This window comes from Sarcophilus harrisii, chromosome 2 (assembly GCF_902635505.1).
Source record: "Sarcophilus harrisii chromosome 2, mSarHar1.11, whole genome shotgun sequence".
Lineage (NCBI taxonomy): Eukaryota > Metazoa > Chordata > Mammalia > Dasyuromorphia > Dasyuridae > Sarcophilus > Sarcophilus harrisii.
The window spans coordinates 568,442,264-568,468,076 of NC_045427.1; the positions used below are offsets into that span (position 1 = coordinate 568,442,264).

Sequence of the window (25,813 nt, forward strand, 5' to 3'; positions counted from 1 at the left end):
AACCTGGGAAGAAAAACAAAAATGCAAGCAAACAATAACAGAAAGAGTGCAAATGCTATGTTGTGGCCCACACTCATTTCCCGGTGTTCTTTTGCTGGGTGTAGCTGGTTCTGTTCATCACTGATCAATTGGAACTGATTTGGATCCTCTCATTGCTAAAGATAGCCACTTCTGTCAGAATTACTCCTCATATAATATTGTTGTTGAAGTGTATAATGATGTCCTGGTTCTGCTCATTTCACTTAGCATCAGTTCATGTAAGTTTCTCCAAGCTCTCAGAAAAAATACTCTAGTCAGAATGATTACTTAATATGTAGTCTCAAAATGAAAAAAAAAACAGAACGCTACCCTCAAATATTGAAACTGGGAAGGAATAGCCTTATGATGTGATATCTGTTTCCTACTTTCTATTGCTAAATGCTTTAAAATAGTACTATTAAGTAAATCTATATCTGAAGGATCTATTTTTCATAGAAATTTCCCTGCCAGTTCTAAAAACATATTTGTATCTATTGTTTCCCCTCTTTATTCCCAAACGATCCAAGGGAAATCTTGAACTCTTGCAAGATTGCAACTCAGAACCTCCATCAATAGTAATTTCCATAAATAGCTTCTGACAATTCTTAAGAAGGAAGGAGAGGAACTGAAGGGAGAAACAATGGTTTAAATGGATCTTATTTTCTGCTATTTTTGCCTGTTTCCTCATACTTCTAGGTAAGTTAAGAATAGGAACCCGATACCCAGTTGCTGGATTAATCACTAGATTGCTCTGAAAACATTTAAAGTAACATTTGCTTTTATAGCATTAAAAAGTCTTCTGTTTTGTCATTGAAAGATACTTGTATGTTTTAGATTATCTCTTGAATAAGTACCTTTTGGAAAAAAGTTAAGTAAATTTAATGAAAAAAAAAATCTCACCGTTATCTTGAAGTAGCTATGCCATCTTGGGCAAATCACAGTTCTGGTTATGTTTTCTTATATTAAAATCAAGGCATTGAATTAAGAGGTCACTTCTATATCCTCAATTCTGTGATTTTATTGTTTTCAAATCACTTTTTTTCCCTTCCATTATTAGCTTGAACAGATGGACCTAGAAGTCCGAGAGATCCCTCCACAGAACAGAGGAATGTATACCAGTAGAATGAGGAGCTACAAGCAAGAAATGGGAAAGCTTGAAACAGATTTTGTGAGTCAAATTTCACTCATCATCATATTTGTAGAACTGTGTCCTGAATTTCTCACTTTTAATTTTTTTTCTTAATTTATTTTAACCAGCTTTAAATGGTTAGAACTCAGTAGCTTATTCAAAGTTGTGTCTAGGGAATCTTATGCTATCTTTTTGGCTAGCAATAGAATTTCAAACATGCTAGATATTCAAACATATGTTTAAATCATGTGTTCCATGATTCCCAAATTACATATATGTATGTGTGTGTGTATGTGTGTGTGTGTGTTATATAGGAAGAGAGAAAGAATGCAAGCCCACATTGTGAAGTACTAAATTCATAAAAATAATTATAGATCATAATCCCTGACCTGAAAGATTTCAATCTTCCTTCAAATAAGTTTCTTTCATTTGAGGAAGAAAAAAGATTAAAATAGATATTTTCTCCACTAATTATATTTATTTAAATGTCTTCTTCTACTTAATTGTTGAATAACAACATTGATCTTCCTCTCTCTATGATTTCTATTTAAACTCTTTAAATTTAAACATAAGTGTTAATATGCAGATATGGTTTATGTTTTTAGGTATTCAAAGAATAAAATCAGCACTATCTTTATTATTTTTAATTGGAAGATAATCCTTTATATAAGGCACAAATTTCATGAAAGAAATTGAATATTTACTTTTCAGAAAACACATAGATTCTCTATAACTGGGAAACAAGAGGCCCCAGCCTTAATGTTATGATATAGCTATGATACTACAAAATTCTTTGCTTTCCTCAGCCTACTTCCCTTTCACTTTAGAGAAGGGAAAGGAAGGTGATAACTGTCAAGAGGCAGTGTTGAAACTAACTTGGGAAAACAGTACTATCCATTCTCTTAGAGACAGCACAGCATAATGGAAAACATAGTATCTTAGTTTAGGTGTTAAAACAATACCAAAGCAAACCTTGGGCACCAGTTAATCCTCTGCCACATATCAGCCATTTGTCTTTAGGAAAATCATTTAATCTCAGTTGTCTGTTTTCTGTAATCTCAGCAATTTCTTCAGCAAAATAAAGATAATAGCCTTTCTTTCCTCACAAAGTTTTTTTGAAGATCACATGAATATTTCTTAGTGATTTGGGGGTAAGATGAAATTATTTTTCATTTTGAATATCTCAAAGTATTCCTTAGTTGTTGTGTTCTTTAGATGAATATGATCATACAATCAAGGACATTATGATATTGTCCAATGCAGTGTAGCTTAGAATTATTCTTTCAGATGGCAGCTGCACTCTGCCATCTGAAAGGATCACAGATAATTAGAATTGACCTAACCTATCAGGTGGATATAGGAGGTGAAAAGTAGAAGATAGGTATTTATGTATTCACTTCTTTCTTTGGAAAAAATTTCTCCACACTGCTTAATTAGGTAATTTATATTTAATTTGTAAAATCACCGTCCAAATTATTCACATTGTACAAATGGAGGAACTGACTTATGAGTTTAGAGACTTCTGTTTTTTTGGGGTGGGGGGGGAGGAGAAGAATTAGACTATTTTAAAATTTCTTTAGCTACTCAGTGCTAGAAAAGAAAGTTTTAGTTCTAGTCTCTGAGCTTCCAGCTCAGAAGTCTAGAATTAGAATTTATTAACGTTGAATAACAATAAAAGAACTGGGGTAAAATAAAAAGAAACTAATGTAGTGATAATATTGGATTACTCACTGTCCTCTGTATATTCTCCCTTCTTTTCTGATGGTGTGTCTTATTTGCTATTTCCTTTATGCCTACAATATACCTCCCTCCTTTCTTCTCTACCCTTGGCCTATTAAATTCTAGGTTATTCTTTAAAGTCCAACTCAATAGCTTCTTCAAGAAGTCTTCTTCAGCCTGAAATTTTTGTTTCCCCTCAAAACCTCACAGATAATTTTGTTTTGCACCTTTCTAATATGGTTGTTGTCCATTATTTTGTATTACAGCTGTTAGTATAAGTCAGAAACCTATTTACTCCTAATGCTTCACACCATTTTAGACAACTTGCTAAGTTTGTTGAAGGGGTACTATTATGAGGATGGCCTATTGTGAATACATTGGGGGAAAAAAAAGCCCACCAAAACATCTTCGAATAATGTTATGGAATAGTTTAAAATGCAAGCTATCATAATAAGGATTGACACCTACTCGAAGGTCAGATAAATGCTTTAGTTATAATGCAGAGACATTCCAAGGATTACACAGTACTGGCCAGCTCTTCTTTCCCATCCTAAAGCATGGGTTTCTTGTCCCAGCTTGAGCTCATAATTACAGTATCGCTCTTCTGAGCTCCCACATGACCAGCTGAATAATGGACACTTTCACTTAGATGACCCCATAGGCAACTCATTCATCAAATTAGTCATCATGCATTTATTAAGTACTTATTATGTTCCAGACTTTGTACTAAGTACTAGGAAATTTTTTTCAAAGGCAAAATATAGTTTCTTCAGTAATCTCATATTCTAGTGCTGAAGACAGTATGCAGTTACTATGTGCGCATAAGGTATATGTAGAATAAATGGAATGTAATCTTAAAAAGAAGGTGGAAGAAGGTTGGAAAGACTTATTGAAGGTGAAATTTGATTTGAGTCTTGGAGGATTCCAGGAAAATCAGGAGGCAGAAGTGAGAAGTGAGAGAGTTCTATCACTGTTGTTGGTGGAGCCAACAATAAGATGAAGAGCCAGACAGTGCATTGTAGTGGATGAAGAACATCAAGGAGTTCACTGTTGCTAAATCATGGACCATGTGAAAGAGAGTACAGTGAAAGAAAAACAAAAAGGTAGGAAATGACCAGATTCTATGGGGCTTTAAAAGACGAACAAATTTTATATTTGATCCTGGAGGTAATAGGAAGCCAGTGAAGTTTGAAACCTAGCAGTTACCTTCCATTCTTTTCTTTTCTTCACCCTCTGCCCCCCACCACATTTAGTTATTTGCCAAGGGTAATAGATTTGATTGTCTCTCTTTTTAATCTCTCACATTTTCCCCCTTTTCCCCACTCCCATGGCCTCCATGTTAATTCAAAACCTCAGCACTCCTCACCTGCACTAATATAATAGATTCATAATTGGGATCCCTAATTCTTATCTCTCCTTTTTCAGACCAGCTTCTTTACAGCTACAAAACTAATATTTCTAAATCATAGTTCTGATCATGTCACTCCCTGGCTCATATCCTAGTGCCTCTTGTATGAGATACAAACTCCTCTAGGGGGCAGTTAAAGCCCTCATAATCTATTTTCAATTAATTTTCATAGATTGATTCCATATTCTCCCAACCCAAACTCCCACATACTCTGTTCCAGCCAATCAAACAGTTAGCCAACTAACAAAGTATTTGTTGAGTCTGTAATAGGTATTAGGATTTTCTGTTTTTGGTAAAGAATACCTTTCACCACTTTGCCTTTATATGAGCTGTCCTCTTTCCTTACCTCTGTCTTTTGGAATTTCTTTCTCCCTTCCAGCCTCAGTTTAAGTGCCACTATTTTATACAAAGTCTTTCCTAATTCCCACTCCTCCACCACTTCCAATGCTCTTCCATGTCATTTTGTATTTACTTCCTATGTATTTAATGTTTGCTTATTTGTATGTTATTTTCTCCTTGTCCTTAGAGGGCAGAGACTGTTTGCTTTTGTCTTTATATCCCCAGCCTCTAGCACAAACTCTGGTTTGTATTAAATTCTTGTTGAACTATATTGGAATGCTATTATAGTTTTGCTAGAAATTGAGTACCAAACAAAATATCAGAAAGTGTCCCTCCTTCTACTAATGCACCTTTAAATGCAGAATCAGAAAATTTCCAGCCTTTTAGTAATTCTTAATATTTATACCAAATAGAGACAAAGGTCTCTATTTTGGTCACTTGGTCTTGTCATTGGACTTGCTGAACTACTGAGTTCTTAAGTCCTATGATGGCTGTAGACAGTATTATAATTAGAAGTAGTGGAATAAGTCGAGTAGTGGGAATAGGAATAGAAGTAGCTTTCTGTATGTAAGATTTCAGCCACTGGCTAGTGCTTCTTTAAACAAACAGAATTAAAGGGTTTTGTGATTTAAAGAGAAATAGAATTGTAGAATTATTTAGCTGTTGTATTACTATTGACTGATTTTGGAAATGTATATTTGTTATCAGTTGGTTTCTTTAGTTACTGCTTTTCATTCTCTCATCTGAGAATGTTGTCTTACAGAGAAAATTGTGACAGCTAACATTTATAAATAGGGCATAGAAGATTTTACTTGCCTTACCTTGGAATGAACAGTATGATTGGTAAAATAATTTTAAAAGTTGCTGTAATTAATTAATTCAGTAGGCACTTACACATGTAATCTTTTTTAGACACTTTTCTAGTGCTAAGACAAAAATGAAACAGTCTATGCCCTGGATAACTTGCATTCTTGGGGGCTTATGAGGTAGGACATATATAAGCAACTATAAAGCAAAACCTATGTTATATCCCAGGATAGGGTACTAGAAATAGGGCTGAGGGGAATTAGTATAGGGCTTGTGTTGAATTTGGCACTTTAGGTGACCCTTAGACCTCCTGGTTGTTTGCTCCTGATGAGCTAAAATGTAGTCAAGAAATAGGAAGCTCTTATAAATCAAATAAGCAATCTAAGTCTCCATTGTCGCCATTCAACTTTTTTTCAAAAGAGAAACATTATTATATTCCTAAAAAACAACCAAAGATTCTACAGGCTCTTCTGATCATTTCAGGTCCCAATAAGTAAAAGGAAAATGGAAAAAGTATCCTTACTGCACACTATCTTCCCTTGGTTAAAAATGAAAGGAATATAGTTCTGTGTTGAATGAAATGTCTTCAGTACTGTGGCCATGGCACCATCTTGTGGTTGATGATGTAATTGCATAATTTCTTTTTTCTTCCCTAACAGCTAAAAGTAGAAAAAAACATTTTTTTTTTTAAAGCAGTGGTTTCAGATAGCAGATTAGCTCATTCAGGATGTTAGAAATAGATTTTTTTTTTTAAACCTAGAGTTTATATTTCATTTCTATCCCAGGTCAGTGGTGACTAAATGCTATCATTTTCCTGTTTAGCAAGCAGTCTATGTGATCTGATTGTTAGGCCAGCTCCTAGTGGATAGCTGTCTACATCAGAGAATGGCACTTCTATTGACAGTCTCAGCAGTGAGGCTGAGTAGTCCTGGAAACCCAACTCTTTTCAGACTATTGGAGTTGGTCCCTTAGGTCAGGGTTCAGGGGATGTTGGGGAACGGCTTGAAGTTTTCACTGACACTGCCTGTGCTCTCTCTTTAGGTAGGTGAATAGACAACTTAAGTATCAGACTTCAGGAGAAGTGAGACCTGACATTCTGGTACCTTTCACAAGCCTGAGGGAGTATAAAGAAGTACAAATATGAAAGCTGAGTCCTCTGATTTTTAGCTTAAGTTGAAAGGACAAGAATTGGTGCATTTGTTTGCTTTCTCATCTAATATTTTTCTTATATTTGAGTATGATTTGGATCTCTTGGTAGAGAGTGAATCTCTCTTGGGATGTAATCATTCCAAGACAGTCACCACAAATTCTCTTTATTACCAATGTAGTGCTCTGCCTTTGCTTTTCACCCCAACAGCCATTCTAGAAATGGAATTTGAAGTCAAACTTGATGAAGTCTTTCCCTGAGAGCTATTCCTCAGTCTGTTCAATGCTTTACCTTTCTTAGTCTTTTATAGTATTTCATTTGTAATGTATATCTTACTCATCCAGTTTATTCCCATCCATTATGTGAGCCTGAAAAGCATATTTTCAGGAGTAAGAGACTCCCATGATAATTACCATTTAAACTTCTTATTTGAAACATTTCTTGTAGTGTTTCCTTTGGAAAATCTTAAGGATGTTAGAATATGTTTGATGCTCATCTCTTAATAGCTGGTCTAACACTAGGAACATTTTTCACATAAATTTTTGATAAGCATTTCTCAATTGGCAGATGAAAGTCATCGTCTTTACTTGCTTGGGTGGACTAGTCTTTGACATTTGCTTTTAGTTTCCCAGACTAAACTGAAGCCTTTCATTTAAGGGGAAGTTTTGCCCGGTTAAAGTTATTAGGAAATCAGTGTGCATTTGGTATTCTTTGGCTAGATTCTCATTCCAGGCTTCACCTCAGGTACCGGGTCTGCTCACAGAGCTCCCATTAACTTCAAAGGCTAACAAATAGAAGGAATCTTTTGGGTGGTGAAGAAGCCGAAAATCAAGCTGTAATAAATGACTTCAGGATGCTGATCTGATCTGTGTTTATTTCTTTATTTCTGTCACTCTGGTCTCTTGATCCAGGATTCCATAAAGGGGCCGTGCTCCTCACCCATTTCCCTCTCACGTTTATGTGAACATAACAGGAATTTGTGTTAAATATTTTATTGTTGGCTGTATATGCTGTACTTGAGCTTGACCCTAATAGATTTTCTTCACTTTGGAAGCTGACTTTTTTTTTTTCCAGCCAACTATTTTTATAATGGATGTTAATGGGTTCTAATCATTGCCTTTTGTACAATTGTGGGGTCTACTAATATAACGGCCATGTCATCCGGGTTCAGTTGATGGAATTGAAGCAGTACAAGTTGTTTTATAGATATTGCTCTAGATTGCTCTAGATACTTACTGCACATATGTGTATGCACAAGTAAAAATAAATGTAGATACGTATATTCATTTGACTATACAAATGACTACATATGAGTATGCTAACATCAATGAAAAATGTGTGTATCTGAATTTTCATCAGAGGCAGCAAGGGTATAGTTGAAGGAACTCATAATTGGGAGACTGAAGACCTAGATTTTTTTTTAAGTTTCATTTTACTAGCACTATGATCTCGGCCAAAATCCTCATTCTAGCCTCAGTTTTTTTATTTGTAAAAGGGTCATAACACTGCTTGCACTGTCTGCCTCATGGGTTATTAATGAAAATGCAGTGAGATAACAGAACAGCGATATAGCAAGGGCTTAATGTTTGTTGATGGACTATCCAAATCTATGCTGCTGTTATATTTATTTGCCATACTGGGTATTCCAGAAGTCTTAGTACTTCCTTATGCTACTAAATCTACTAAAACTTAAAACTGAACCAAGTATTTTGGAACACTCTGATTGGTAAATGTATATAAAATACCAATACCATTTAGTCAGACAATCAAAAAACATTTATTAAGCCTTTACTTAGTGTTTCTTAAAACTGCACTAACTATAAGAAACTATGTATCTAGTTGTAGATACAGTTAAAATCCGATAGGATCTGATAGTGTCACTTGGCTTATTTGGGGGGATGGAGGGGAGACTCCCACTAGAATTTGTCTTATCAAATAGAAATTAGGAAATATTTTCCAGACAGCAGAAGTTAGTAGCTGGGTTGATTTTTTTTTTAATTAATTAATTTTGGGGGGGGGGGTGGCATTACTCTCTTAGTAGTAGGAGAGTAAGAATTAGGGAATGATAATGAGATCATCAATGTGCCATGTGGTCTTGAAGATGATCCATCTTGATTCTCAAGCTTCTCAAAAATTAATTAGTAATTTGATGGGCTTTTTTTCTCTCCCATTTTCCCCTAGCCATTCTGTTCTTAACTAGGAAGAAAGTGAAGGCAAAAAGGCAAAGTTAGAGATTTTGAGAGCCTATTTATGTGTCAGGTACAGATGTGAGTCAAGCGTTCATCACTAGATGGCAGTGTTTGTTTGCACAGCCCCCTTTTTTTTTCTTTTTCTTTTCTTTCTCTTTTTTTTAACTTTGGTAGTAACTGAAATTACTGCCTCATGAATAAAATATTTCTAGTGGGATTTGCATTTCTATATTGGCTGAAGATACTGTGTTGAATGTTTTATTAACCAGCCCAGTGCAACTGTCAGCCTATTAAAGAGATCCAATGGACCCTGTTTAGATAAATAAACTAAATAAATCCAATTCGTCAAATTGTGTTCCTTGGCTGTTTATTTTCCATTCTTTTGATGTACAGTTTATTTTAAGTTAAAGCCACATTGGTTTAAAAATTAATGGGAAAATGTTATTTGGTGTTTGGAACATGAAGAGACTAATTGCCATAGTCAAAAATAGCCTTGTTTTTAAGGTTAAGTTGTTTGCTCACAAATGGTGAACTTTTTGCTGATTATTTATAAACTCCCCGTTAGTTGAAAATAGAGTGTGATATTCTGGAAAAACGAATCCTTTCATTGGATTGATCAGACTTCTGTTTAATTTTGCTAACAGTAATAGTCAAGAGTGATGGTGGGTGGTAGTGTTTAATAAGTGTGTGTATAGGGGGTATGTATCCATATGTAACAAATGATATTTAAATTCATGTCAAGCAGTTGACATACATTATCTCATTTCACTCTTTCTTATAACCGGGTGAGGTCTTGTTATTCCCATTTTATAGATTAGGGAATTGAGCCTTAGACTAATGCCTTGCATGTGGTCAGATAGCTAGTGTCAGAGATTGAGTTTGAATTTAGGTATTCCTAATACTGGCTTTCTAATTGTTCCTCATACAAGACATCTCCTGAGTGTATTTTCACTGATTATCTTCTATGCCAACAATGTTCCCCTTCCTCTTGTCCTACTCCTTTCTCTGGCTTTTTAAAATTTCACCTAAAGTCACACCATTTACAAGAAGACTTTCTTGGTCCCCCTTTTTTTTTTTTTGCTGATGATTTTCCTCTGAGATTTCCTCCTATTTAAACTATACATATCTTGCATATACATAGTTATTTGCCCACCCACCAACATACATTTATCTCTTCGAAGAAAGAGACTGTTTTTGCCTTCCTTGGTATCCCCAGAATTTAGCACAACGCCTGGCATATAGCAAGCCCTATATGCTTATTGAATTGGCTTGACTTAATCCAAGAGTAATACATTATCTAGTATTCCATGCTGCTCCTTCTATCTTATTTGCTTCTGTACTTGAACAGTTCAAAAGATCCATGGTTTTAGTAGTGTGGGTATTTCTTTTACAATGCAGATTTGCAATTCTCAACTTTGGTTCTGATGCTTTAATAGGCAGTTCTAATTCATTTTTTTATTTCCAAAAAATTCTTTTGCTTAGTGGTCAACTTTGTGATGATGATGAATGACCCTGGATTTAGCTAGGCCAGACCTCACAGGATAATGTCTATGGCTTGGCTGATTCTAGAAGCTTTGCTTGCTTGCTATAGGACCTGTCAGAGCGTGTGATCTTTGACATCCTTCAAGAACCTAGGGTCAACTCCATGCCATATTGAGTAAAGAGCTAATTTATAAGAAAAGTAGTTTATGCATTTGAGTCCTGCTTGTTTCCTATGTGTGAAATTATATTTACTGGGAATGAAATCATTTAATTGATTGAAAAATGACATCTTTATTCTGAGTAATGATTTATTCATATAATATTGAAATATAAAGCTAACATGTCATTGCTAAGTCTTATACTTCCTGGAGCCATGATTTAACCTGTGATTTTATCACACATGGGTTGTTTCTTCTTCTGATGCAAATTAAAATCCCTATGCTCCCTAACTGACAAGGTTGCTCAAGTTTCTGAGATTGAAAAGTTTCATCTTCTGTTAGCTAGATTTCTAATGTCATATTTCTCCAGACTTATTTAGGGTAGACTTTGGACAACAGACACACAACTCACTGCTTTTTCACTGAGTAGAATTATCAAGACCTTGCACTGTCCTAGCATAATCTTCTAGATCCTAGGATCAGCACACCGTCAAGAGGACTCAGAATAGGACTTTTATGATGACATTATATGACATTTTTGGACTGCTTAGAGGGTGTTTGATTCTATAAAAAATAATGCACTCTGTGCTTCCTACTTTCTAGTGATCATGTTGCCACAGTGAGGTTGAGTAGTGGATTTGGCCCCAGAGGGTCTATGTTTGAATCCTGGCTCTGCTACTATTTGTATCATTGTAGGTAAGTCCCTTTTCCTCTCTAGTCCTCAGTTTTCTATTAATGATAAGAGAGGTAGAGCATATTATAAGTAAGGCCTTTCTAGTTCTAAATTCTGTGTCTCTATCAAGAATCATGTAGAACAAAATAATATATATTTTTAAGCTCTTTTCTTTGAAATCCTATCGGTTTAGCTATGCCCAGAAAAAGAACTCTGGGAGATGACTAAAAACCATTACATTGAATTCCCAATCCCTATATTTATGCACACCTGCATTTTTGATTTCCTTCACAAGCTAATTGTACAATATTTCAGAGTCTGATTCTTTTTGTACAGCAAAATAACGTTTTGGTCATGTATACTTATTGTGTATCTAATTTATATTTTAATATATTTAACATCTACTGGTCATCCTGCCATCTAGGGGAGGGGGTGGGGGAGTAAGAGGTGAAAAATTGGAACAAGAGGTTTGGCAATTGTTAATGCTGTAAAGTTACCCATGTATATATCCTGTAAATAAAAGGCTATTAAATAAAAAAAAAAAAAAAAAAAGAAATCCTATCGGTTTATAAACCTTTGTGACTGGCATACCTCTTGTGGGAAGCCATGATTAGTAGTGTGATTAGAAATGGAAATGAACATTAGTGGCTTGGAGTTTTTGCTTCCCTTTCTTTTTAGTGAGCTTTTTCAAGTTTGTTTTTTTAATGCGCTTTTTACTGTGTACTGATCAGTAATCACATAAAACAAAACAAAACAAATCAAGGATTTATTTAATAGTTTGTGGCTTCCTTTAAGGAGGATTCAATAGGTTCAGATGACTGTGAATTATCCATATAGAAGGTGAAGGTTTTTTTTAAACTTGTGTCATTGTAGTTGAAGATTTTTGCATCACCATTTGTTTCCTTTATATATAATAAGTCAGACTGGGGATGGGAAAGGTTTAGTGAGAAGGACTTTTCTGATGATCTTTAGGACCCACGTTTTTGTAGGCCTGTTAGGAAATTAAATATGTATAATCTCATTTATTCCTTAGAATTACAGTTTGACTTTTTATTCTTTTGCTACCATAAATGGAAAAAAAAAAAAAGCAGCCCTTAAAAAAAAAAAAAACCCACACAGTAACAAACATTTTGCTCAAATTGCTTTTTTGGCTTTCTTTTCAAAAGTCCATCAGGTCATAGTTTAAAAGCCTTTGCTTAGTATGACCCTGTAATGCATAAGTGTTTTGATGTAGATTGTCAGGAAGCAAGTGACTGTGAAAACAATTAATTTTATAAATTCTTATGGTCCCAACCCTCTACAATGTGGCAGAAGCCTTTATAGGTTATATCCTATTAGGATAAATTTTTAGAGGGCATACAAATTTTATTATACTGAAATTTTCTTGTAGCAAATATTTATTTATTTTTAGCCTTTTATTTTCAAAATATATGCATAGTTTTCAACATTCACCCTTGCAAAACCTTGTGTTACAAATTTTTCTCCCTTCCTTCCTCCCCCCTTCCTCTAGATAGCAAGTAATTCAGTATAGGATAAACATGTGCAATTCTTCTCTACCTATTTCCACAATTATCAAATTGCACAAGAAAAATCAGATCAAAAAGGGAAAAATTGAGAAAGTAAACAAAAATTAAGCAAACAGCAAGAAAAAATTTGATGAAAATACTATGTTATGATCCACATTCAGTCCCTACAGTCCTTTCTCTGAGTGCAGATGGCTCTCTCCATCACAAGTCTATTGGAATTGGCCTGAATCACCTCATTGTTTAAAAGAACAATGACTATCGGAGTTGATCATCTCAGAATCTTCTTGTATACCAAATATTTTTTGAAGTTAAGTAGTCCATCAGAAGAGATTTGAAAATATTTTTGACCTGGAACTGAATTAGGACTCTGAAAGAAGGAACTCAGATTTAATTTTTTAAAAACTTCTATTTCGTGACATTTGGCATTGTCTTGAAATGACTAACTATATAGTACTGCAGTGATTTTTCTTTAAAACTTTTCTAATGTTTAAAATGATAATTTTCATTGTTGATGTATCTAAATGTCTTAAACTATCTGCATTTTGATGCAGTTAACAGGACATTACCTAAATACGATAACAAGTATACAAATGCTTTGAGAAATATTAAGAGGTACACATGATAGGAAATGGGGGGAGGATCTTGTGATTGAAATGCCTAGCAATGCATTCAGGGACTAGAACATGAAACCTCAAATCCCCTTCTCAATTCAAATCTACTATTTGGTTATTTTAATTTCTATTGAATTTTTTTTTTCATTTGTGGTTCCACATGTAGTGGTTCTACTTTCTTTCCAATCTGAGATGGACAATCTAAGTGTTGTGTTGATTTTCATAAAATGTAAAAACACCTAGAAAAAGACCTTTGGGATTTTAGATGTATCCTCTGTGAAGAACCTGTGGGAGAACAAGGAGAATTTGCCTAGAATGAGAAAGCATTTATTGATTGGTTGTGATGTACACACCCATGAAATATTGACCATTCTATTTTGTGATAGAACTCTTCTTAAGTCATTTTCAAGTTGACAACAGACTAGTTTTTCTTAATCTTTATCTTGGTTACAAGATATTTTACCCCTTCACAGTCGTTAAAATTAGCTAGAAACATATTTTCCTGGGCTTTTTGAAGGTGTATTTCTTAGTGTTTAAATGTACTGTAAATGAGGTATGCAATGATTAAGATGTGCTAGTAGAAAAAGACAATATTTTTGGAGAGATGTAACATATTCATAATGGTTTAATATCTTCAGAGTCCAAGTCATTTAGAACTTTAAATAGATCTATCAAATACCCATCTTTGGGGATTTTCTTCTTAACCTGAGGTTTGGAGGAATGAAATGAAAACATCTTTCCTCTAGATCTGTTAATATACATGATACTGTTCTGGTTTGTAATCTTTCTTCTGACTCTCCCTTCTCCACCCCTCAGTTTCCCTCATCCTAAAAAACAGGATAATTTGGGAATTAGTAGTTGAAATACTTGTTCCTAACACTAAGAGATTAACTGGCTTATTTCTTTTTTTCTACCCTTTTAGTCTTACTATTTTACTCACATTCCTATTAAAAGCCATTCTGTTTAACATAGCCAAGTGTTTCTAAGAAAATAGAATCATTTCCTAAAGTTAGTATATGATGTAGTAGATTAATTGATCGCTTTAGAAAGATAACTTAAAGCTTGCCCATTATAATTGGTTTTCATTACCCAATATTAACTAAGTAAATAGAAGGTGTGGTGCCTAAATCTGAGATAATACCATAAGTGAAATGTAATCATAAATCTTTGATATAGTCTTAATCATACATATATTTTTATGCTTATCTATTATGTTAATCAACTCCCTGCAAGTGATACTAGAAGCAAATGAAGGAAATTAAAATTCTCTAAATAAATTAATAAATCAGTTAATCTCCCTGGATTAGTCAAAGAGTATTCATTTACAGAAGTTGGGAAAGGTTAGTTTATACTACAATACTTAAAAGTTATGATTAATGCCCTCAAGGAATTGGTTATGTTACTTTTTTCAAATCTGTAATTAAAATTTTTTATTACACTGTCTTAGCCTGAAAATGTTATTTCAGATAAACAAAAGCATACATATACTCTAGACATAAGGATATACTAAAGAACTGGAATTAATATAGCTAAAGTTAAAACAATTTCAGTCAAACCATTACTGATAAAATAAATACCCTTCTACTTCAAATGAATTTCTACTTCAAAAACAAATAAAGAGGGTGTTTGACTGTTGATGTGGAATAACATTTGGAAGAAAAGAAGAATGAAACAGGTGGTGAGAGTCTTTTTCCTTCAATGAAATGAGCATTACTTTGGGAGGCTTAGTGCCGTTTAGATACTGGAAATTGACATTTTTTAATCAGTGGAAGTATTGACTTCCATATGGTTTTGAATAATATTTTTCCCTTCAAATCATTGTGCCCATAAAAAAAAAAAGTCAACATGTGAGAAATGCTGGCAAAATCCAGTATATTATGTGATATTTATCTTTTTGCTTATTATATATTAAAATATTTTAAATATAAATTTGCTGATAATCTGACATTAATTTGCTGATAAATACCCTTTGGTGGTTTTTAAAAAATAGAGCCACATCCTTGATAAGAATAACAATTCTCATTATACAATGAAACTTCTGACACTTTTAGTTTGCTTGTTGTTTGAGAATCAGAACCAGAAATTTAAAAATAAAAAAACAAAGTCTAGACTTCTTATTGTTAGCCAAAAATTAACTAGTTTATGCTTTTGGTCTCTTACCTTAAACCAGTGCCAGTGGACCTTCTTCATGTGAATTTTCCATTTCTTGATATGCAGTTTTTGGCCACCTTAAAAGCAGGCACTCTATTTCCCTTAATGAAAGTTAACAAAAGTTGTCTGTGTGTTCAATTGGGAAGAGGGTTTTTTTGGTGTGTGTGTTTTTTTTCCCTCCCACTATTATGACAAAATTGTTAGTAACTTCTTGCTTTTTCTTGCACATGGATTGTCCAGAAATCTCCAGTAATCTCGAATCAGAAAGGAAAAAGCACTAGACGTGATAGATAAATAGAATTCTGTTATGGTCAACATCTTCATTGATCTCTACAGAAATTGCTCTTTGCCTCCCTTGTGTCAGTACTTTCTCTTGGCAGTAAGCCTAGTGAATTTGGAGCAGAGAGAAAGAGAGAAAATCCACTTGGTTCCAAATGATGATAGCTGTGCATTTGTGCAGGGGGTGGAGGAAGAAATCTTACAACTTGATAGTAGAGTTACTAGAGGATTTCTTTTTCTTTTTCTTTCTTTTTTTAAAAAGAAGGTAGGGTCGGAGTATAGAGGTATAGAATTGAAGTTTCTTTTGTTGTAAAATTGGACAATTTCTAACTTGTTATAACTTAAGGCTTATGTCAATTTGCTAGTGATATATATGAAATCATAAAATCATTTTTTAAATTGTTAGTCTACAGAAATTTTAAAAAGACACTGATACGTGGTATGTGCTAAACACTACTTATTTTTAAAGTATCATTTTTTTTTTTAAACTATCATTCAAGGTAAGGTAATTGAGCCTTTTTTTTTTTCTAAAATTTCTTTAGTACTTGATGAAATTTTTTTTTGATTGATTAATAGTTTGTCCAATTTCTTCCTGAATTAGACATTTTTGTACATTTCAAAAATTTTCATTACAAATTTTCTAAATCCTGAAAAAATAGAATACTGAGAAAACAGAATTATCCGTGCATATAAACTTAAACAAGTTTTTGCCAATGAGGACACAGTGAGGTTGGAAAGGGAACAGATATTTATCAAGGCTTGCTATGTGCCCGGCATTGTACTAAACACTTCACAAATAGTATCTCATTTGATCAGGGACAAGGATATTGTATTTACCTTTCTAATCTTTTTACATCTTGCACTCCACTTCCCATTCACCAGCCCAAACTCCTAGTACTCACATATGTGGTGACATTGACCTTCTTGTTGTTCCCAAAATAAAACACTCCATTTCTTTAACTCTATCTCCCAGTTCTGATTTTCTCTGACTGTCCCCCTCATGTTTTGAATGTTTCCCTCCCTCATCTCTATTTCTTAGCTTCTTCCAAATTCCAGCTAAAATGCAACCTTTTACAGGAATCCTTTTCCATGTTTCCTTAATTCTAAAGTCTTCCTTCTGTGTATTATTTCCAATTTATCTTGTTTTATAGTATGTTTGTACATAGTTACTTACATGTTTTCTTCCCCTTTAGACTGTGAGCATCTTGAAAATGATCTGTCATTTTATCTTTCTTTGCATCTTTAGTATTTAGCACAGTTCCTGGCACATAATTGGCATTATTTATTGTGCCAATAATTATTTATTGGTTGACTGAGAAGGTATTCTATCTATCATCCTACTTTTAATCAGAGACTGCTTTTGACAAATGGTACTACTCTATGATTGTTATGATAGAGGAGGGACCACAGATGGATGGATGGAATGAACATTTATTTTTATTATTTTCTTTTTCTGAGGCTGCAGTTAGGGTTAAGTGACTTGCCCAGGGTCACACAGCCAGGAAGAGTTAAGTGTTTGAGAACAAATTTGAACTCTGGTCCTCCTGACTTAAGGGCTGGTACTCTATCCGTTTCACTAACTAGCTGCCCTGGAATAAGGATTTATTTAGCACATACTATGTGCCAGGTACTGTGCCATGAAATTTATAAATATTGTCTCATTTGATCCTCGCAACAACCCAGTTGGAGAAACTGAGACAGATAGAGGTTACAGATAGTATATATCTAAGATTGAATTTTAACCTAGCTGTTTTTGACTTAAAGCCTAGTGCTCTTTCCACTGTTCCACTTAGCTATATCACAGACGCCAAAGTAGTTCAAATAGTCATTGAAAATGTGCCTAATTTTGGAGTTTCCTTCAAATAATCCTCTTATGGTTCCATCATGCAATAGAGGTGACATTGGGCTTTTGAAGGGCAACTGGAATGCTAGAAAGGCCTCAAGTAGGTTATGAATTCTATAGATCATAGATGCATGGGAAAAAATTCTAAGAACAAAAACATTTTAACTATTTTATACCAGAGTTTTTTTTTTATTCTAAAGAGTAATTTTTTGTGCTGCTATAATTAATGACATGAATATTGATAAATATTTTTCTACAACTACAACATAGATGGATGTTTTTCACGAGTCAATTTTAAGATGCCCCTTAGAAGTCATTATTTTCCAATATTTAGTCATGTAAAAATGTTCTAGATCATTATTGGTTAGAGAAATGCAATTTAAAACAACTTTGAGATAATCATTTTACATTTACTAGATTGGCTGAAATGATAGATGGGGAAAGTGACAAATGTTGAAAAGAGTGTTGAAGAATTGGGACAGTAAATCTTGTTGATGGAATTGTGTACTGATCCCTCCATTCTGGAGAGCATTGTGGAAGTAATGCCCAAATAGTTATTAAGTTGTCTGTGCCCTTTGACCCAGCTATATCACACTATTTGGCCTATTTCCAAAGATAATTGGGGGAAAAGGAGAAGAACCTATATGTTTTAAAATATTTATAGCAGTTCTTTTTGTATTGGCAAAGAAATGGAAATTTCAGGGCTGTCTAATAGTTGGGGAATGATTGAACAAGTTGTGCTATATGATTGGGATGGAATGTTACTGTAATATAAGAAATGATGAACTCAGTGATCTTAGAAAAACATGGAAAGAATTACATGAAACAATGAAGAGTGAAATGAGCAGAATCAAGAAAATACCATATATAGTAACAAGAGTATTGCTTTAAGAATGACTGAGCAAATAAATTAATTTGTCTATTATAAATGCCAAATTAACTATAAAATACATGTGAAGAAGCTATATAGAGAAAGAAGTGATATACAGAAGAATGTATAGAATAATTTTACATATACATATACATATATACATATGTATAATGTAGCATCTCTAGGGGTGAAGGGGAGAAAAAAGGGATAAAGGAAATTTACATAATAATCTTTCTGTATATTTGGAAGAAATAGACTTTCAATTTCATGTACAATCTTATTTTATTGTGCTTTGTCATGGAAATTCTTGTTTTATTCTAAAAATTAAATTTTAAAAAAGAAGTCACTGTGGAAAGCACTAATAACACTTTTGTAATACTTGTTTTGAAATGCTTTGTCTCCTAGAATCCATCATTTTGAAAACTGGCTTCTAAATCATGAACCACCAACCTTTCTGACTTTGCTACTCTTTAAGTATCTCATGAAGGTCCCCATTGGACCTGAAACCCAGACAAAGAAGAGGCAAAAAGAAAAAAAAAAGGGGAGGGAGATAAAGCAAAAGGAAAAGAGAGAAACCAAAAAAAAAGACAGGCAAGGGTAGAGAAAGGACATATGCATATGTTGGGCAGGGTTAGCCCAATACCAACCATGTTTGCATACCATTATTATGTCTAAGTAGTTTTTAAGAATTATCTTCCTATCCTTTGTGGTATTTGCTATTGTTTTGTAGTGTTGTTAGCACTTAGAAAATATATTTTAAAATAGCATGATGCTGATATTAAAATTAAATTTGCAAAAGGAATTTTACCAACATCTATGTATATAAAAATATATTCACCTATAATGAGAACTGTTATTTCTATGCATATAGGTCAATGGATATCACAAAGCCTGTGAATATGATTGTGTTTTTGCAAAAAATACTGCCAAATTAGGTATCTTTTCTTTGCAGGTGTTAGTTGTTAGGATGCAGGATATGCTGTCCTTTATAGGTAAGTAGTTGAAGAAATTTCCTATTATTCTGAATATTAAAGAGCTATGGTATTTAGATGAAGGTAGTGGTGGATGGAAAGCATTTTTATTTTGATCTATGATGACTGTTGCTTAAGATTGAAGAAAATTGATCTTCAGGACATGAATGGCTAATTAAAGACCTAAAAGAAAATGATGGATAGTTTAAATGTGTGTGTGTGTGTGTGTGTGTGTGTGTGTGTGTGTGTGTATACAATATGTATATATATATATATATATATATGTATTATCATATGAGCTTTGAGAAATTTAAACTGAGAGAACTCACAGAGGTCTCTAACCTATTTGTGTTTTAACATATATAATGGAGAATGGTTAAAAAGAAAATTCTTTGAGATACTCTTTGAAATGAGTACCCCACTAAAAAAAGATATTCACACAGATTAGCCAGAGAAAAACAGAATTATCATTCACTGAGTCATCTCATGCATTTAAGTGAAAGAAAATTTTTCTTATTGTGGTAAAATCAACTTTTAACTCCCACTTCAAATGAGTGAATAACAACAACAAAAAAAACAACCTTCCCGCTTGGGTGGTGGTTGTGATGAAAATGCTTTGTAAGACTTAAAGCAATATATGAATGTCGTCCTATTGCAACAGCTCAACATTCACTTTCTTTATAAAATCTTTCCTAACTGACCTCAACCTATAATTATTTTCTTCTTTGAATTTCCTATATACTGCCTGCGTCTCTTACTTTCTCCCGTTTATATGTTATGTTTAGAATGGTTCTTTAATTGATTCTCATATTTATATTTTGATAATACACTTATATCATAAACTCTTTAAGATTAGGGATTGAATCTTCCATCTTTCTGTTCACCATTGTGCTAATAATTTCTGAATATATCAGTTGCTCAGTGTCTTGTTTGCTGTTAGTTTGAATCATGAGACCATCAGTTTAAAGTTTGAAATATATTGCCTTGCTTAAAGGGAACACTGCTATGGTAAGAATAGTTAACAATTGGCAGTGTGCTTGTGAGAAATGTTTCCTAACTGAGAAGTTGAATCTACTGTGAACTGTATGAATTTCTGTTTAACTTAGTTTAGTGAAATGATGATGCATGCATTTAAATATGCATTTACTCTGTCCTGGCTACTTTTACATTTCTTAGACCTGAGAATTAAGATGATTTAGGAATGAGATTTCTGAAATGCACCATTGGGTACATCCTTTCAGAAATAGCCATGTAAAGAGAAACATGACATATTCATTGGCAGGGATAAGCCGATAAACACAATTTGATGTAGAGAATGCTGGCAAATATTTCAATAACTTTTTGACATTTTCCTGTAGTCCTTATTTACCTTATCAATAGTTGTAGTGACATGTGATTGTCAACTTTTTATATTAAAACCAAACTAATAAATTAAACATGTTGTGTTTACACCTGATGAAAGCTGATGTTTCCGAAGGGTGTTAAAATATACTGACAGGTCCTGTTCGTAAGCTCCTTTGGTATAAATATGTAGATGACATCTTTAGATATTGTTTGTATGTAGGCTGATAGGCAGGAAGCGTTGACAATGTAACAAATGCAAATGTCAACCCTACAATTTAACCTTTCTGTGTAGGAAAAGATGTTAGTTTTAAGTTACATGTATCTTTTAACTTTATTTCAAAGTTTTTTTTTTTTTTTTGAGTCTGTTATCATTGCTGTTTCATGTGCCACTGAAAGAAACCGCTGCAATAAGAAAGATTTGCACTTAAGAGACTTTCTCTGTAGTGATCTGACTTAAATGACTATAGCTGCATGTAGATTGTTTACTAATTCTTTTTATTTTCTGCTTTTTTTTTTTTTTTTTTGTATCCCTTGAATCATTCTTTAGCATTTTCCTGTTTAACTATACAAGCTATATAGGGCTTGTAAGGGTGCCCAAAGGCACAACTACAAGATTTCATCCCTGTGCTTTGTGTCAGAGTCATTGCTGTAATAATGCACTTTTGTTACATCTGTGCCAGGATGGAGCTATACAAGTGCCATTCTACTGCTTTTTAAGTAATTTAATGGCTCTTTGAATGCGACCCATAATCTTAAGTTTTCTTACTGTATTCTTTTCTATTTGTTTTTGCTTAAGGAGAAACAGATCTCTCCCAAAACTTTGTGATGTGTCTTTGTGCTTTTTAGAAACCAAAGAAAAACCTCTAATCTAGCCAGTATTTCCCAAGATCCTAAGGTTTAAAGAAGGCTACCTAATAAAAGAATTTAGTACTAAAAAGAAAAAAAAAGGGTAAAAGCAAATAAGCAATGAATTGGGGAAAATATCAGAGAACAAAAAATCTTTATTGTCTATGCATGGACTCACCCAAAGATATGACTAGTTTCTTCCTTTACATTGTTTCCTTGTCCACCACTTTAATTAAGTCAAGGCATATCTCATTCTAGCACCCTGGAAGCAAGACAACTTATTTTCCTTACTCTCTTTCTCATTTTACTTTGATTTAGTATGTTAAGAGTTGCTAAAGCCAAGTTTCCTCAAATATTTTCATGATGACTCTTAAAGAACCTGCAATGATTTCCCATTAGCTAATGAGTCCAGATGAGTGAATTCAGATCTAGCTTCAAATACTTGCTAGTTGTGTGATTCTGGCAAGTCACTTAACCTTTGTTTGCCTCAGTTTTCTAATAACTGTAAAATGGGGATAATAACAGCCCCACCTCCTATGATTGGGGTGAGGATCAAATTAGATGACATATAGATTTGGTGCTATATAAATGCTAGCCTCCTCCTCCTCTTTCTTCCTTCTTCAGATTCCTTCCCACCATCTCAACAACCCAATTTCTTATGATTTGCTTTCACAGACACTTTACCCAATCATTCTGCGTTGTCATAAAACTTTGCTTTGTTCTTGTTCTTTTTATATAGCATGTCTTTCTCTTTCTCTTTCTCCATTTGTGAGGCTTCAACTTGTTGCTAAAATCATCCTTCCAAATCAGTCTTTCAGAACTGATCACATTAAGCATTCATTCCTCTGTTTAGTATTATTTTAGTATGTTACTTACCTGAAAGAAAAAAAAATGACAGTTTTCCCCTAAAATTATAAAAATAATTTTAAGTCCATATACAAGTTCATCATAAAAGGCTCTATAGCAACTAACAATTTTAACTTTTGTCTTGAGGCTCATAGGATGGGCAGTGTGGAAAGGGAAAAAGTAGTTATCCTCCTTCTTGGTCAAATTTTGGACTCTGTAATATCAAAGGGATGCTCCATTTCTGGGACCTTTATTAAGCTTTCTATTACCATACTGTTCCAGAATGATTTCTTCCTCCTTCAAAATCATGTAGTATTCATCATTACCATTCACTTGACACATAGAATTTTAAAATGTGAGAACCAGAAGGACTTTAGAGATAATCCATCCAATCCTATTTTACAAATAAGACAGGCCCACAGAAAGGAAATAACTTACAAAATGGGACCTTAAAATTTGCTACTTTGATTTTAAGTTTTGTCAAACAAACTAGATGGTAAATACTTGTATGTAAGAGACAAATGTAGCATTTGATTGTGCTACCTTAATCACAATGCTATATACATAATTAAGTGCTTAATAAATATGAGACCTTTTAAAAGAAAATGGTAATTTTGACAGGTGGATATGACAAAGGGATTCATTCCTGATATGAGAAATAGTGGAAGAGGTTATGTTGAGTTTGGGGAACAACTAGGCAACTAGGCATTGAGTTTTATTAAAAGATAAAAATGTATAAAAGGGAAATAAAGATAGAAAATTAGATTGAGATTAGATTGTGAAGGAATTCACTGATAGCTTAAGGAATTTATATTTTATCCCAGAGTTAACAGTTAACCACTATATTTTTTGATGGATACTAGTACTGCTTTTCTTTTTTGTAGTGAATTTTCTTCAGATTTGTATTGCTTCTCCTATTGATAAATGGTCAAAGGATATGAACAGACTTTTCAGATGATGAAATTAAAGTCCTCTATGTTCATATGAAAAAATGCTCTAAAGTACTATTGATTAGAGAAATGAAAGTTAAAACAACTCTGAGACATCACCTCATACCTTTCAGATTGGCTAAGACAATAGGAAAAAATAATGATAAATGTTGGAGGGGATGTGGGAAAACTGGGACACTGATGCATTATCAGTGGAGTTGTGAACTGATCCAACCATTCTGGAGAGCAGCTATGCCCAAAAAGCTATCAAACTGCACATACCCTTTAATCCAGCAGTGCCACTACTGGGTGTGTATCCCAAGGAAATCAAGGAGGGGAAAGGACCCACATGTGCAAAATGTTTGTGGCAGCTCTTTTTGTGGTAGCAAAGAATTGGAAAATCAATAGATACCCATAAATTGGGGAATGACTTAACAAGTTGTGGTATATGAAGGTAATGGAATATTAATATACCATTAAAAAATGACAACACACTGATTTTAGAAAGGCCATGAAAGATTTACATGAACAGATGCTGAGTGAAACAAACAGAACCAAGAATACATTGTACACAATAACAACAAGAATGTGCTATGATCAACTATGGCTTCTTCTCAGTAATTTAGTGATCCAAAGCAATCCCAATAGACTTTGGACAGAAAATGCCATCTACATCCAGAAAAAGAATTAAGGAGACAATGTGAATCAACACATGCTATGTTCACTTCTTTTTTCTGTTTTGTTTTGTTTTTTAATCTCTCCCATAGGTTTTCCCTATTGCTCTGATTTTTCTCTCCCAACATGATTCATAAAGCAATGTGTGTTTTAAAAAAATTAAATTAAAAATAAAATAAAATCTTTTGATACCTGCAAAAAAAAAAAAAAATGCTTGTAGAACTCCATCTTCTCTGTTCCTGAAATAGATTATAATATATGTGTGTTTGTGTACGTGTGTGTGTATGTGGAGAGGGTATGTGTGTGTGTGTGTGTGTGTATGTATGTATATACATACATGCTTTTGTCTTAGAGGAATTATGAACTTCTATGAACTAAGTTTCACTGTATCTTAGATGACATCTGTCATTGAACCCCTATTAGGACATCTTGGTAGGATCTACAGAGCTTACTCCTTCATGGCAGAATCACAAAATCACAGGTTCAGTTGGAAGTGGTCTTAATTGTCATCTAGATCAACCAGTAGTCAGCCAATAAACATTTTTAAAGTACTCACTGTGTTCCAAGCATTGTGCTAAGCACTGAGGAAAGGTGGTTGTTGTTCTTCATTTTCAAAGAAGATCAAAATGACATCACTATCTAAGTCAAGTTATAATGGGACTGACTGTGGCTGATCAGATCAGTACAAGCTCGGAATGCTCAGCCACAGGTTGGACACAAATAGTCTCTGAATATTTGGGGTAGATTTTCTAATGTTGCATATCTCATGTTTATTCTGAGTTAATTCAATTCTGTTTTGCTCATAGAGGACAGCACCTTCTGAAGAGGGCATGCCATACAGGCATTCCTGTCCTACTGCCTCCCATGTCATACAATCAATTTTAAAGTTCTTAAGAGTGATCTTGAGGATGTCCTTTTATTGGATTTTTGACATTTTGTGAGAGCTTGCCTTGTTTAAGTTCTTCCTAAGTAATCGTTTTGGCAAATGTACTTTTGGCATTCGAACAATGTGGCCAGCCCGACAGGTTTGTCCTCTCATAAATAGAGTTGGAATACTTAGCAATTTAGTTTAAAAAAAGGACCTCAGTGTCTCGGATGTCATCCTGCCAGGTGATCTTCAGAATCTTCCTAAGACAATTCAAATGGAAGCAATTCAATTTCCTGGTGCTGGTATATTATTTAGATTTCACAGGTGTATAATGAGGTCAGCATAACAGCTCTGTAGACCTTTACTTTAGTAGTCAACCTAATACCTCTCCTCTCCCACACTTTCCTTTAGAATCACCCAAACACTGAGCTAGCTTTGGCAATGTGTGTATGTCAATCTCATTATCACTGTGCACACTTTTGGAAAATATACTGCCAAGGTAAGAGAACTTATCCAAAGCATTCAAAACCTCACTATTTGCTGCAACTGATGGTTTCATGTATGGATAGTGTGGTACTGGGTGATAGAGGACTTGTTTCTTGGTGTAAATTGTTAGGCCAAAATTAGCACAAGCATTAGAAAACTGATCCATACTTTATTGCATTTCAGCTTTGGAGGCTACATTGAGTACACAATCATCTGAAATAAAAAAATCATACATAACACTCCCTTCACTTTAGTTTTAGCTTGTGGTCTTTTCAAATTGAAGAATATACCATCAGTGCAGCAGCTGACTTTAATTCCATGTTTATCCTCATTGAAAGCATTTGATAACATGGCGGAAAACGTCATGCTAAAAAGCATGGAAGCAAGCATATGGCCTTGCTTCACTCCATAAGTCACTGGGAAAGCTCAAGAGCATTATGCCATCATGAAATTGGTGTACTGTGTTGATGAACTTCTCTGGCAACCAAATTTTGATAG

General features: G+C 33.9%; 1 protein-coding gene across 4 annotated transcripts in view; it reads left to right on the plus strand.

The window, feature by feature from the left end:
- Positions 1-25,813, plus strand: part of VTI1A (vesicle transport through interaction with t-SNAREs 1A) — a 425,564-nt gene that overhangs the window by 21,283 nt on the left and 378,468 nt on the right. For all 4 annotated transcript variants that reach the window (XM_012541166.3, XM_003755364.4, XM_031955858.1 and 1 more), the window contains exon 3: positions 1,076-1,186. In XM_012541166.3, the coding sequence (XP_012396620.1) occupies positions 1,076-1,186 (111 nt within the window). The remainder of the gene's footprint in view (positions 1-1,075; positions 1,187-25,813) is intronic.